General features: G+C 48.4%; 1 protein-coding gene across 1 annotated transcript in view; it reads right to left on the reverse strand.

Annotated features, from left to right (window-relative positions):
* The window catches only part of Plekhh1 (pleckstrin homology, MyTH4 and FERM domain containing H1), a 47,069-nt gene extending 36,807 nt beyond the window's left edge, over positions 1-10,262 (reverse strand). Inside the window, exons 1-2 of the mRNA XM_057782439.1 lie at positions 10,091-10,262; positions 986-1,138 (exon numbers count right to left, since the gene is read on the reverse strand). Of these exons, the coding sequence (XP_057638422.1) occupies positions 986-1,108 (123 nt within the window). The 5' untranslated portion in view covers positions 1,109-1,138; positions 10,091-10,262. The remainder of the gene's footprint in view (positions 1-985; positions 1,139-10,090) is intronic.
* Positions 10,263-12,668: the final 2,406 nt, after the last annotated feature.

Below are 12,668 nucleotides of genomic sequence, written 5' to 3' on the forward strand. Positions count from 1 at the left end.
TAAGCCATTAGATACCAGTCTCAAAATGACTGAGAGGTGGAAGGTCACAGAGCCAGACAGGTGGAGAACCAGGCAGGGCTGACTCCAAAGCTTATCTATTGTCCCTAGAAAATCAGGCATTTTGCTGAGGCTCATCGGCTTATAGGGGATGGACAAAGAGGGTAGAGATTTTTATTGTGCTCCTAAAAAAAATCATCCAGCCCACAAAGAGAATGAAATTGTTAGCCATAGGAGTAATAGTAAAAGAAGTAACAGTAGAGATGAGGAGCCATGAGGGATCAAAGTGACAGAGGACCAAGATGGTTGTATCATTTTTTTTTAATATTTATTTATTTATTATGTATACAATATTGTGTCTGTGTATATGCCTGCAGGCCAGAAGAGGGCCCCAGACCCCATTACAGATGGTTGTGAGCCACCATGTGGTTGCTGGGAATTGAACTCAGGACCTTTGGAAGAGCAGGTAATGCTCTTAACCACTGAGCCATTTCTCCAGCCCCCGGTTGTATCATTTTTTAAAAATATTTTGTTTGTTTCTGACAGGGTCTCACTATGTAGCCCAGGTGGGCCTCAAATTCCAGGAGTGGCCTTGAACTCACAGAGTTCTGCCTGCTTCTGCCTCCTGAGTGCTGGTATTTAAATTGTGCTACACCGTCATACCCAGCTTGACTGTATCATCCTTTAGTGTGTGGCACTTGAGGCGGCCGAGTCAGGAGAAATGTCGGATGAAAGCTCAGTGAATTAAAAAAAAAAAAGCTACTTTTCATTTTCCATAAAAAAACATGGCAAAGTCTTTTTTTTTTTTTTTTTTTCGAGACAGGGTTTCTCTGTGGTTTTGGAGCCTGTCCTGGAACTAGCTCTTGTAGATGGCAAAGTCTTAATGGGAGTTCACTTTCCCCAACTTGCCCTCTCAACTCTGAACCTGACATTGGCTACTGGCCCCAGCCCTGGTGTGAGGGAACTTCCTGCTCCCCAGGGGACTCACCTTGTCAGCCAGCAGCTCCCTTATCTTGCTGGCCTGCAGGCGGAATCGGAACAGCTGAGTCTCCAGGGAAAGGCAGCGCTTCTGCCAGTCAATGCTGGCCACTTCCATCTTGACTTCTGCCATTGCTGGAGTCCAGGTATTCCCGGGAGCACACTGAGAAAGGGGAGGTGGAGAGTGAGGTGGAGGAATGAGAGGGAAGGGGGAAGGACAGAGAAAGCAGGGTGTGGAAAAGAGGTGGATCCCTCTTCTCTCAGCCCAGGGTGTCCAGCTGCAGGACCAGGAGGTGTAACCACGTCAGGACAAACCTGAGACACCTTCAGAAGAACCTGGTTTCCTTTTCTTTTTGTGGCAGTTTTAATGTAGTTCATCTCATCTCAGGAAGAGTTTCTCTGGGGCTTTAAATCCTCTTAATTAGCATCCAAAGCATTAGGTTTTACTGTGGCATTTTCAAATAGAAATGGTTTTTGTCGATTCCCCTTCTCCAACCCACAACCCCCACTTGGAGTCCCAGGCACCTTCTTCCCATTCACGTCACCTGCACGCTATTGGCCCTCCCTTCCTCAACACCTTTCTTCCTCTCTTGTTCCCGGTCTGGTTTCACAACAGTTGCTGGAACTCCTTCCCTGGGGAGGTGTAAACAAACGCCAACTCCCTCCTTCGAGGGCACCAACAACAAACCGAAGATAATTGCACCAAAGGCCAGCTTGGGAAACCAGGGAATTTATCAGGCTTACCCAGAACAGGAGTAAAGGGGTGCTTACAGGAATGTGGGCCACCACAAAGTACTCGTACCCCCAGCATGGGCGACAGCAGCCCCATAGCTGCACAGAGGCTGCTCCTCTCCAGTTTCCATTCCTGTCTACATACGCTAGCACCACAAGGCGTGCGAGATGAGGACATAATTACATACAACTGTACAGGAGGTGAGACAAGACCTTCAGGAATCTCAGTGGGGTGGGGCGAGGACCCTCCCCAGCCCTCCTTCCGTGGAATGTCAACAGTCAGCAGCCCCATCCTGGGGGTCACCTGCAAACAGTCACAGCTGATGGGATGACAGCACTCCACAGTAATAGCCTATACCCACGCTGAAAGCTAAGATCCACGGGTAAGATAGAAGCCTTTCTGAGTCTAGGTCAAGGTCACCTTACTTAATATAGTAATATCCAGATCTATCAATGTTTCTACAAATTGCATAATCACATTTTTATGTATAGCTGAGCAAAACTCCACTTGGCATGAGCCCCATTTTCACTGTCCACTCAACATTCAGGCTGGTCCCATTTCCTTGGTATTAGAAACAGTACAATGAGGAACACGGATGAGCAAGTGTCTCTGTGGTAGGACATGAATCTCCTGGGAATGTGCCCAGGGGTAGTGTGGCTGGGTCATCTGGAAGTTCTATTTTTAATGTTTATTACATTTTAACATATGACCTGACTGTAATTCACGGTGCTCATATACTTCTGGGTGTGCAGCCATCCACGGGAGCATGATGTCCCTACCAGGGGCCACACCCTCAAAGAAAACTGTCCCTAGCTCTTCAGTGAGGGGCGGAGGTCCGTGAACTCCTGCCGTGATTTCTACATCACATTAGTTCATATTTACATTCCTATTAGCGGTGGCTAATGGTCCCTCTTGCCCCGGCAACCTCACCAGCATTGCTGTCACCTGCTTCTTGAGGAGAGCTCTTCCAACTGGGGCAAGAGGGGAAACCTAGGACTCTTGTTTTTCACTTAGTTATCTACTCAACTGCCATGCTGTCGGATACCATCCTAGGCTCTGCAGACGAGAAAGCAGAAGTCCCTGCCTTGAAGTTCTCCACTATAACACATGCACAACTAACATGTGGATAAATAGGTGCAGGGGAAGGGGCTGAGTATAGGGGTTGGGGGCCTTGGTGTTTAGGTAAACCTTAAAGTGAAAAACAGATTCCTCCAAGGTCGCACAGCTAACTGGAGACAGAGCTCTGGCTCCCACCTTTGTCCTGAGTCTATATCTCTGTGTCTGTTAGGTGGGCTGAGGGTGGACTGGAAATAAGCTTTGGGTTTCCTTGACACTTTGCTGTTTAGCTGGGATCTTGTCAAATGTCATCAGTTCACCCTGACTGAGACCAAACTCTCGTTCTCCCATCCCCTTCGAGTTGTAAGACGCAAGCCAGAAGACTTCTAGATGTCTTGTTCCAGCCTCTGGTGATAGCTGCCTTTCACAACAACAGCCAGGGGAATTTACCCAGATTCCTCCAACCTGTAGTTTAGACAATAAGAACTGGGTCTAGGATGAGAAAAGAAACAGGCGTGAGTGTGCCTGAGCCTGGGGGCAGAGGCCGGGGCGAGCAGGAGAGAAAGCAGCGGGACTTGTCTTCTCCGTGCCACCATTGGTACTCTCAGCAGCAAGCAGAAACAAGACCTGGCCAAACCCTGAGAAACCGCCACCTGCAATACTAGGTCGACAGGGTGAGCAGGGTGGTGGACATGCGTGTGGTGCAGGCACACATGCAGGCAAAACACCATACACATAAAAGCTAAAGAAGATAGTGGCAATTGTGGCATGAACCAGGATCACATGCGCATTCGTGTGCGCGTAAAAACAACGAGGCTGTAAATTTGAAAAGGATTATGTGAGGATACATGGGAGAGTTTGGAGGGAATAAAGGGAAAACGGAAATGATATAACTATAATTTCAAAGTATTTTTTAAATTATTTAAAAAATAGTTACAAGTGTGTGTATGTCTGTGTTTGTTGCTGTGACTTGAACCTAGGGACTCATGCGTGCTAAGTGCCCGCCCACCCAAGCCCTGACTGCTGATGGTTTGGGAAGCTGAATAGTAAGTCTGTGGAAGTTTGTCACACCGAATAGTAAGTCTGTGGAAGTTTGTCACACCGAATAGTAAGTCTGTGGAAGTTTGTCACACCGAATAGTAAGTCTGTGGAAGTTTGTCACACTGAATAGTAAGTCTGTGGAAGTTTGTCACACTGAATAGTAAGTCTGTGGAAGTTTGTCACACCGAATAGTAAGTCTGTGGAAGTTTGTCACACCGAATAGTAAGTCTGTGGAAGTTTGTCACACTGAATAGTAAGTCTGTGGAAGTTTGTCACACCGAATAGTAAGTCTGTAGAAGTTTGTCACACTGAATAGTAAGTCTGTGGAAGTTTGTCACACCGAATAGTAAGTCTGTAGAAGTTTGTCACACTGAATAGTAAGTCTGTGGAAGTTTGTCACACCGAATAGTAAGCCTGTGGAAGTTTGTTATACTGGTCTTTCTACTTACGCTTGGAAATTTCTTTAATAAAATGTGTTGTGTTTTGAAATCTTCTTCTCTGCAGCACTCGGGAGGCAGAGGCAGGCGGATCTCTGTGAGTTTGAGACCAGTCTGGTCTACAAGAGCTAGTTCCAGGACAGGCTCCAAAACCACAGAGAAACCCTGTCTCGAAAAAACAAACAAACAAAAAAGATCCTCTTCTCTGATCTTCAGGAGCCACGTGGCCTCTGAAAACCCAGTCACTTTCTGTGCTGTGGCCAGATAGCAGCGCTACCCGAGAGCAATAGTGAGTCGCCCGCATGGCTGATCACCAATGTGGTTTCTCCCTTCACACTTGGCTTGGATTAATTGGTTTCTCCCATTATGTTTGTCTTTTTGTTTTGTTTTTGAGACACAGTTTCTCTGTGTAGCCCTGGCTGAGCTGGAACTCAAGAGATCTGCCTGCCTCTGCCTGCACTAGGCCCCTCTCCCGCTAAGCTTCACAAATAGCTGTCACTCCTTGGGTCCTTATTGTGCGGTAGGCACTTGCAGTTTCTTTAACCCTCAGGTCAACCTAAAAACTGCAGGAAGCCACTACTGACCACACACAGAAAGTCACCTGGAACAGAGTCTGAGTAACTTCAACACACAGTGCCATAGCTGGTCAGCAGTGGGACTGCTGGGGTAGTTTTCAAATCCCATATACTATAAATAATAATAAAAAATAAGGAAAGAGGCTGGTGGTACAGGTCACTAGCAATAGCAATACAGCAATACATCTGCTTGCCTAGCATACTTGAGGCACTGGGTCTGAGTGGGGCAGTGGTGGGGCATGAGGGGTGAGGGTGGCGGGCATTCTATTTCTGATCCTACAAAGAGTAAGATAAATTATCAAGAACAAGAAAAGTGCTTTCGAATATCTTTCAAAAGCCTTAATACAAAGGTAAACCTATAGCCCAGATTTTCCAAGGCATTTAAGACTTAGATATTCTGCTGCTACAAACCTCCACAGGCTCAGACACTGGTCATGTGAGCAGACCTCGGGAGAAGGGCTGAACAATCATACCACTGATAGGTCTAGGGCCTGATTCTTTGGGCTCTGGGATCCTCTGAACACTGGACACATGACCTAAGCCCAGAAGTGTCATCCTAGACAATAGGGACATTGTGACCTCCCAGCCATTCCCACTTCAAAAGACTGGGACCAACTGGAACAAGCAGGAAGACAAATGACAAAAACAAAACATGACCTTATCTGAGCTAAGATCGCTGCTGTGAAGACAAACAGAGCCTAGGAGGCTGGGAGAGGCTGGGAGGCTTTGCGGTGGAAGCTCCTTGTCCTTTGGGGAAATTCTGTTTTTCATCCTACAAACAGGAAAAGTGGCAGATAGGAGACTGGGACTTGAGGAGTCTTGTTCTCTCGTTCAGGCTAAGAACTAAAACACCCAGAAGAACCCACCGGTGGGAGGCAGGACACAGGAAATTTGGTGAATAGAGTTTGATTTAAATACTTAAGTCCTTCTTTTGAATGTCCCAACTGCCCCAGAGATTCTGTGGGGACTGGAAAATGCTGGATTATCTGTCTCCTAGAATCTTGGAAGTGAACTGTTTTTAGTTTCCCTGGCCCTGATATCCGAGATTACACTTAGACTTCAAGAGTGCTTTCTCCATTCTGCGTCAGGACTTCACAGATCTAGACCAACAAGTGATCTGGTTACTCCTCCTCCCTGCCTAAGGGATGCTGACAAGTCCTCAGAAGGTTAGGGCTCTTGCTAGGCTTGCCGTGGCATGTGAGGGGATTTAAGGGTTTGGAATCAGATCCAGAATAAGGTATCTACTGCCAAGTCAAAGGCCCAGGGCTCTTAGGGCTAAAGCAGGTGGTAGGACCAACAGCTATAAAACAAGAAATGTCATGGGAAGGCGCTAACAAACCGAACTATACCTGCCAAGTGTCCTTGCACTTGCACCACCCAAAAAGATGTTCAAGGATAAACAGAAACAAGAAGCAGACTGGCGTAAAAAATTCTCATGTGCCTCACACAGCAACAACTTCATCACCCCATGGCCATTCTTCTAAAACCTGTTCTTTTATTTTAGTGGAGCCCAGGAGGCTGAGTGCACAACAGATGGACCAGATGATTACCAGGGCCCTACCTGCTGTCCTGAAGCTTGGCAATCCCAGTGCCCACAGGGGCACGCTAGAGGCAAGGGCTGGGGGTAGAAGAGATTGTGGGAAAAAGACACAAGAAGGGTTTGGTGACTTTGGACTGTAACAGAGAAAACACAAACTTGCCCTGAGATCTCTGGGGTAAACTTGAGGATTTAGGCAGAAATACACAAAATGTTGAGATTTAACTCAATTCGGCCAACTTTTGGTAATTCCTATGTGCAACATCGAAGCAGTAACACTGATAAGGATTTTCTGTCGTGCAAGCCTTCAAGTCTGGTCGCTGCAGACCCAGCAATAGCACTACCTGAAGGTAAAGAAAGCCAGGCACAGGGGTGCGTATGTGTAATTCCAGCACTTTGGAGGCTGAGGCAGAGGGATCATTAGTAAATAATAGCCAAGAAAAAAAAGGAAGGAAGATAAAGAGAGAAAAGGATGATGTAGCTTCTCTTTTCCAGACTGTGAGGGTATGAGGACCCCCATGTGATGTCCATGTCTAAGGATGGACTATCACATAATGTGAGTGCTGCTCCTTTAAAGGCCAGCTGTGGGAAAGGAAGGCCTCCGTGCCTCGTTCTGATGCATCTGGGAGAAGATGGTGAGCAGACATGGGGATCCCTCTGATCTCAGCACTGCCCTCTGAGCCAACCAGCAGCAATCTCTCCAACTCTCCTCGGTGTGAGCATTGTCCTTCAGACAGTGTTGGAGGAGGTAAAGGAAACGGGGAGCATGCCCTAGCCCTCGAGAACCTAAGTACCAAAAGGAGAAACAGCATAGTGCTGAAGATCCCAAGCTGAGGCCAAACTGCCTGGGCCTGAAAACTGGCTCAGACACTGAATCATCCATCTGCTTAACTTCTCTGGTCCTCCATTCCACTTTGAAACTGACAGCAATATCACTGAGAGCAGTGATATCGGTTGAGAACTATGAAGCTGTCAACACTTAACTAGCTTTTTGACCATCAAAACAACAATTGCAAGCTGGGCCGGGTAGTTCAGACCTGTAATCCAAGCAAGGAGGCTGAGGCAGGGAAATAGCCTCAGATTCCAGGACAGCCTATGCTATGGAGACTTTGTCTCAAACAAACAAAGGTATTTCTACCTGGGCGTGGTGTCCTGTAATCCCGGTACCTGAGAGCTAAAGGCAGGCCACAAGTTATAGGACAGCCCAGACTAGCATGGCGAGGCCATGGCGGGGCAGCGACTCTAGGGCTGTGTGTGCTTACGTGTGAGGGCTTGGGTTCTGTACCTGACACAGGGGAAAATAAGAGAGGAAGGGGTGGGATTTAAGAGTACTACCTTAGTCTGACCCATGCTGAGTATGTAAGCACCCGATAACTGACAGCTGATGTTGCTGCCAACAAACATAAAGCAAACCAGCAGTTCCCGGGGCATATGAGGATATGCAATTCATGAATATGCTCACTGCCATCCCCACGTGGTAATTTTTAACAATTTATATTGTCGTTTTATTTTTCAGTATTAAAAAGGGGAATATAGGGTGCAAGGCTTATATTCCTTCCCAGCCCTGTATTTCTGCAGTAATATACACAATCATAGCATGTACACATATAGTGTGTGTGTATGCACATGTGTGTGCTGGTGTTCACAGAAGCCAGAAGAGGGTGTTAGATGGAACGGAGTTGAAATTACCATGGATGTAGGTGCTGAGGACCAAACACAAATCCCCTGAAGAGCAGCAAGTCCTCTTAACTGCTGCGCCGTTTCTGTAGTCTGATTCTCTCCACTGTACTTAAGGGAAGAACTCAGAGCTCTTCCTCCCAGCACACATTCTTACTGTGTTCCCTAACCCCCAGGCTTTTCAAGAACCTTAATGCATCCTATTGCGAGGCTGTTACCTGATCTTATTTAAGAATCCCTTGTTGATGGATATTTGAGTTCTTTCCAACCTTTTGCTAAAATGAACACAAACATTACTACAATGAATATTCAATGAATATACCTCACTTTATCTGTATCAGTATGTATATGAAGGGCAGTCCTAGAGATGGGAGTCACAGGATTAGGTAATATATATTGTAAAGTGCTCTCCCTTGAGATGGGAGTCACAGGATTAAGTAATATATATTGTAAAGTGCTCTCCCTTGAGGCTCCCCTAACTCATCCTCCAGCCAACAGTTAAGTGCCTGTTCTCCAACGCAGACTTCAGCTTTTGCTTTTCTCTCAGGGTCTTATTATGTAGCCTAGGCTGACCTGGGACTTGCTACATAGTAGACTCAGCGATCCCCCTTCCTTACCCTTCCTCAGCTTACTAAGATCACGGGGATGGGCCCCCATGCCAGGCTACAGTATCAGTTTGGAACTGGCTATTGGTAGAGGGCAAGACAGGGTTAGACAGTTTATTGGTCATCCAAAGGAGGCAGGATGGTGGCCCAGCAACGACAGCCTGCAGTGAGGCAGGGGATCCCTGCACACCTTACACCCCTCAACGTCAACATGCATAAAGCATTCTCCACTCTGAGGAGCACAGATTTCAATACAGATGCACAGCCTTGTGGGGATGAGGACAATAAAGTGGGATGAGCTGCCATAATGTCAGCACTAGAAAGGCTGAGGCAGAAGGGCCAGTGTGACACAGAGAAATAAAAAAGAAGAGAGGGAAGGAAAAAATAGACCGCAGAGAGTGGGATGAGAGGAACACACTTCTCTGCTGTTGCTGGTGACTGTTTCAGCCAGAAGGCTGACTGCTCGTTTCCCTTAATTAGGGACCAAAAAGGTGAACAGTATCACAGCCCAGCTCTGAGTAGGTCCCTCAGGCAGCCAGGGGAGGGCAACAGACAATCTCACACTTGGATCTAAACTCTGAAAGTTTGAGTCTTGTCTCTTTGTGACCTTTATGGTCTTTCACTATAACCTTGGGCAAGACACAATTTTTCTGAGTCCTAGCTTCCTCCTGTACAGTGGAAGGTGAGCAGACGGATGAGCTGAGTGACGACAGCTGGCACCACACAGTGTCTGACACAGATGGTAGTCTAGAAAGTCTGAGGAACTGATAGCTATTCCATGCGGGGAGGTGAGGGGACTCAAATAACGATCTTCGGAGCGTTCTCCTGGAACCTAGACTTGGTCAGAGTCAGTAAGTTTTCTGAGGTGGATTCACAACAGAAGCTGAAGGAGCAACAGGGATACCATTCCGTTTCCACAGGAGAGTCTCCTCTGCCTCTGCCACCCTCGGGGGAGACGTATTCCTAAATCTGCTAGGACAAAAAGCCCCTGATGTCACTCAGCGCCCAACTTGTGCTCTTTTCTGCTTGGCCAACTTGTCACTAGGAGTCTAGCCTGACGCCTAAGACTCTTAGGAGAGACACCCAGAAACCACATGAGAAACACTTAGGACGAGGTGCTGAAGGGAGCGGAAGGGTTGAGAGCAGCAAGCACCGAGGTGGAAGGAAGCCTGCACGTACCTCCCGTCCCGGGGCCCCTTCCCAGGAGCAACTGGCTCAAGCCAGTCCCAAATGGCAGGACCTACCGCGGGAAGGCTCGCCACTGCCTCGCAGTGCGGGTGTCCAGGAGCCCCGGGCTGCTTGCGCCTGTCCCGCGGCTCTCAGGTAGGCAGGCACCTGCTCCGGAATCGCCCTCCCCGCCGCGAGGAGCCAGCCCAGTCCGCCCCGCCGAACGCCCTCTGCGGGCTGCACACCGCCGGCCCTCCCGGCCCGCCCCGATCCCCGGGGCCGCTCACCTGAGTGAGCTGCCGGGAGTCCCGCCGCGCCCCCGGCCGCCACGCGCGCCTCTGCCCTGCAGCGGCTCCAGCCCAGTACCCGGAGGCCGCCGGGTCTCCGCTCCCCGGCAGCAGGGGTCGCAGTGGGCGTGGCGGCCCGAGGTCGGAGCCTGGAAGGTCCCGGGAGCTCCGCACAAAGCCCGCCCCGGCGCCGGCTGCAGCGCCGCGCCCGCTGTGTCCGCACCGCGCTCGGCGGGCAGCTCGCGGCCAGGCACAGGAAATGACCTCAGCAGCCGCAGCCTCCCACCGCGGGGCGCGGCCGGGGCCGCCGGCGGGGCTGCGCGCTGCGACCCCCGGACAGCTGGGACCCTCGCGGGATGCTCCCGAGACTGGACCCTTCCCCGGAAGGAGTGCCCGGCCAGTGTCCAGCCACCTGTATGAAAGTACCGCCTGGTTATGGGGAGCAGTCTGCACAGCTGATTTGTAGTTTGGTGGAGAACGAAGTGTGTCACTGAAGCTCACAGAAGAACTTGCTTGCTTGTGTATGTATTACTTATTTTAAAGGCGACGGCCAGGAAGTCAGAAAGGCAAAAAGCCCTTGTTGCAATACCTAACTCATGTCATAATAATCACATATCCAGAGGGAATGGGACACTTGATGCAAATGAAGGATCCTAGCAAAAGAGCTAGAAGGCTCTGCTTTGGAATACTACTTCTTTTGGCGGGCCGTAACTCATGAAGGAGATTCTTGTTCGATCCCCAGCACCAAAACAAGAAAAGACACAGAGCTAGCTGTCCCAATTCCATAGACCGAACAGAAACAAAACACCACCAGGGCCTGTTTCTCCAAGTGGGTGCTGGAATATTCACTCCAAACCCCCACCAAAAAAGTCCCTGGCCCCACCCCAGGTTTAAATCTGAATCTGGGGGTGGGAGTGGAGCCGCTGGGGAATTGGGGAATTGCCGGCTGGGCAAACCTCCTCAGGCTGCTGTCTCATGCACAAATTTGAAAGCTCAGGCACTAAGGAAAGCAGTTAAACTGAGTGGGTGCAAGAAGCTTTATAGGCAGGACCTCTGGGTTTATGAATTTCAAATACAGGGGACTAACAATGGAAACAAGGTCTTTGTCCCATTAGGTCTTTGTCTGGCAGATCACCCCTGCCCTAATACAATTGTCACTACGATTATATTATATATACATATTCATTCACACACATGCATATTCATGTGTGTATATGCATTTCTCTATATCCATGTATATGTATTTACAATCTACTTTTAACGCTAACTAAGCAGCCCTCCTTTTCATCTCTCCCCATTCTCTAACTCTTTCTCTCTTTTGAGATAGGATCACACTACACAGCCCCGGCTGGTCTGGAACTGACCCTGTAAACCAGCCTGGCCTTGAACTCATGGAGGTCTGCTGGCCTCTGCTTCCACAATGCTAGGAATAAAAACATGTGCTACCACATCCAGCTTGCTCTTTGGCTCCTGACATTTCCATGTGTTGACACAAAGTGTGATATATTAATGCACTTATATTTGTAATGACAAATTCAAACTTTGGATTGTTAGCTTCTTGTTACAAGTGACCTGACACTGAAGGACAGAGCTGGGCGCTGGGAAGACTGTCACCTTGGCTTCAATGACCCCTGAGGGCACTCTGGGAAGGTGAGGATGAAACCCAGTCCGTACCAATTTGGCCCCTTGGTGGTAGCAGAGTTCTGGAATTAGCAGCAATGGAACATGAGCTAAGGCCACTGGTCCTGTTATACATTCCTACAGGTGAGATATTAAAAATGGCAGAGACCAAATTAGCCAAATGTGTGTGTATCAGCAAGCAAAACAGTCACCTACCCTACTTCAAGGCAGGCCGGCTGTTGGCCTACTCTGATTCATTCAAGGACAGCAGGACCCAGATAATCTTCCTGGCTGATTCTGTGTTGTGAAAACCACTTATTTCACCAAGGAAAGATTATTTCTAGTATCGCTCAAGTACATTAAGGCCTTGGGCATAGATTTCGATGGCCTTTGAAGTGCTTATATAGCCAAGCTCTGGAGTGCAGGACCGTGATTTAGACCACTTCAGATGCTAACCCCACTTCTGGGGGTAGAGGAGTCTGTTTGTGTACACACACTACAAGGCAGAGGCTGGAATGTTGACTAAATCCGTCAGAGTCAACATAATAGTATCTCAGTCTGGGCCTGGTTTCCTGGATAGCACTGCCGTAAAGAAGGGGAGACATCAGTTCAAGTCCCTACTTTGTCATTTTGGTGGTCATGTGACTTCGCTGGATTTTTCTATGTTAATTCTTCTTTTGCAAAGTGTTGTTAGAAATAAATTTTTTTAGAAAGAATTGAGGGGCTGGAGAGATGGCTCTGAGGTTAGGAGTGCTTGCAGTCCCTCTAGACGCCCCGAGTTCAGTTCCCATCACCCACATTCTCTGGTGTCTCACAACTGCCTGTAACTCCTGCTTGTGGGAATCAACACCCTTTTCCGACTTCCTTGGGCACCCATACACATGGCATACACATGCATACACACAAACACACGTACCTAAATAAAATTAAAAGTAAATCTGAAAGAATCGAATGAGAT

This window comes from Chionomys nivalis, chromosome 10, assembly GCF_950005125.1.
Source record: "Chionomys nivalis chromosome 10, mChiNiv1.1, whole genome shotgun sequence".
Classification (NCBI taxonomy): domain Eukaryota; kingdom Metazoa; phylum Chordata; class Mammalia; order Rodentia; family Cricetidae; genus Chionomys; species Chionomys nivalis.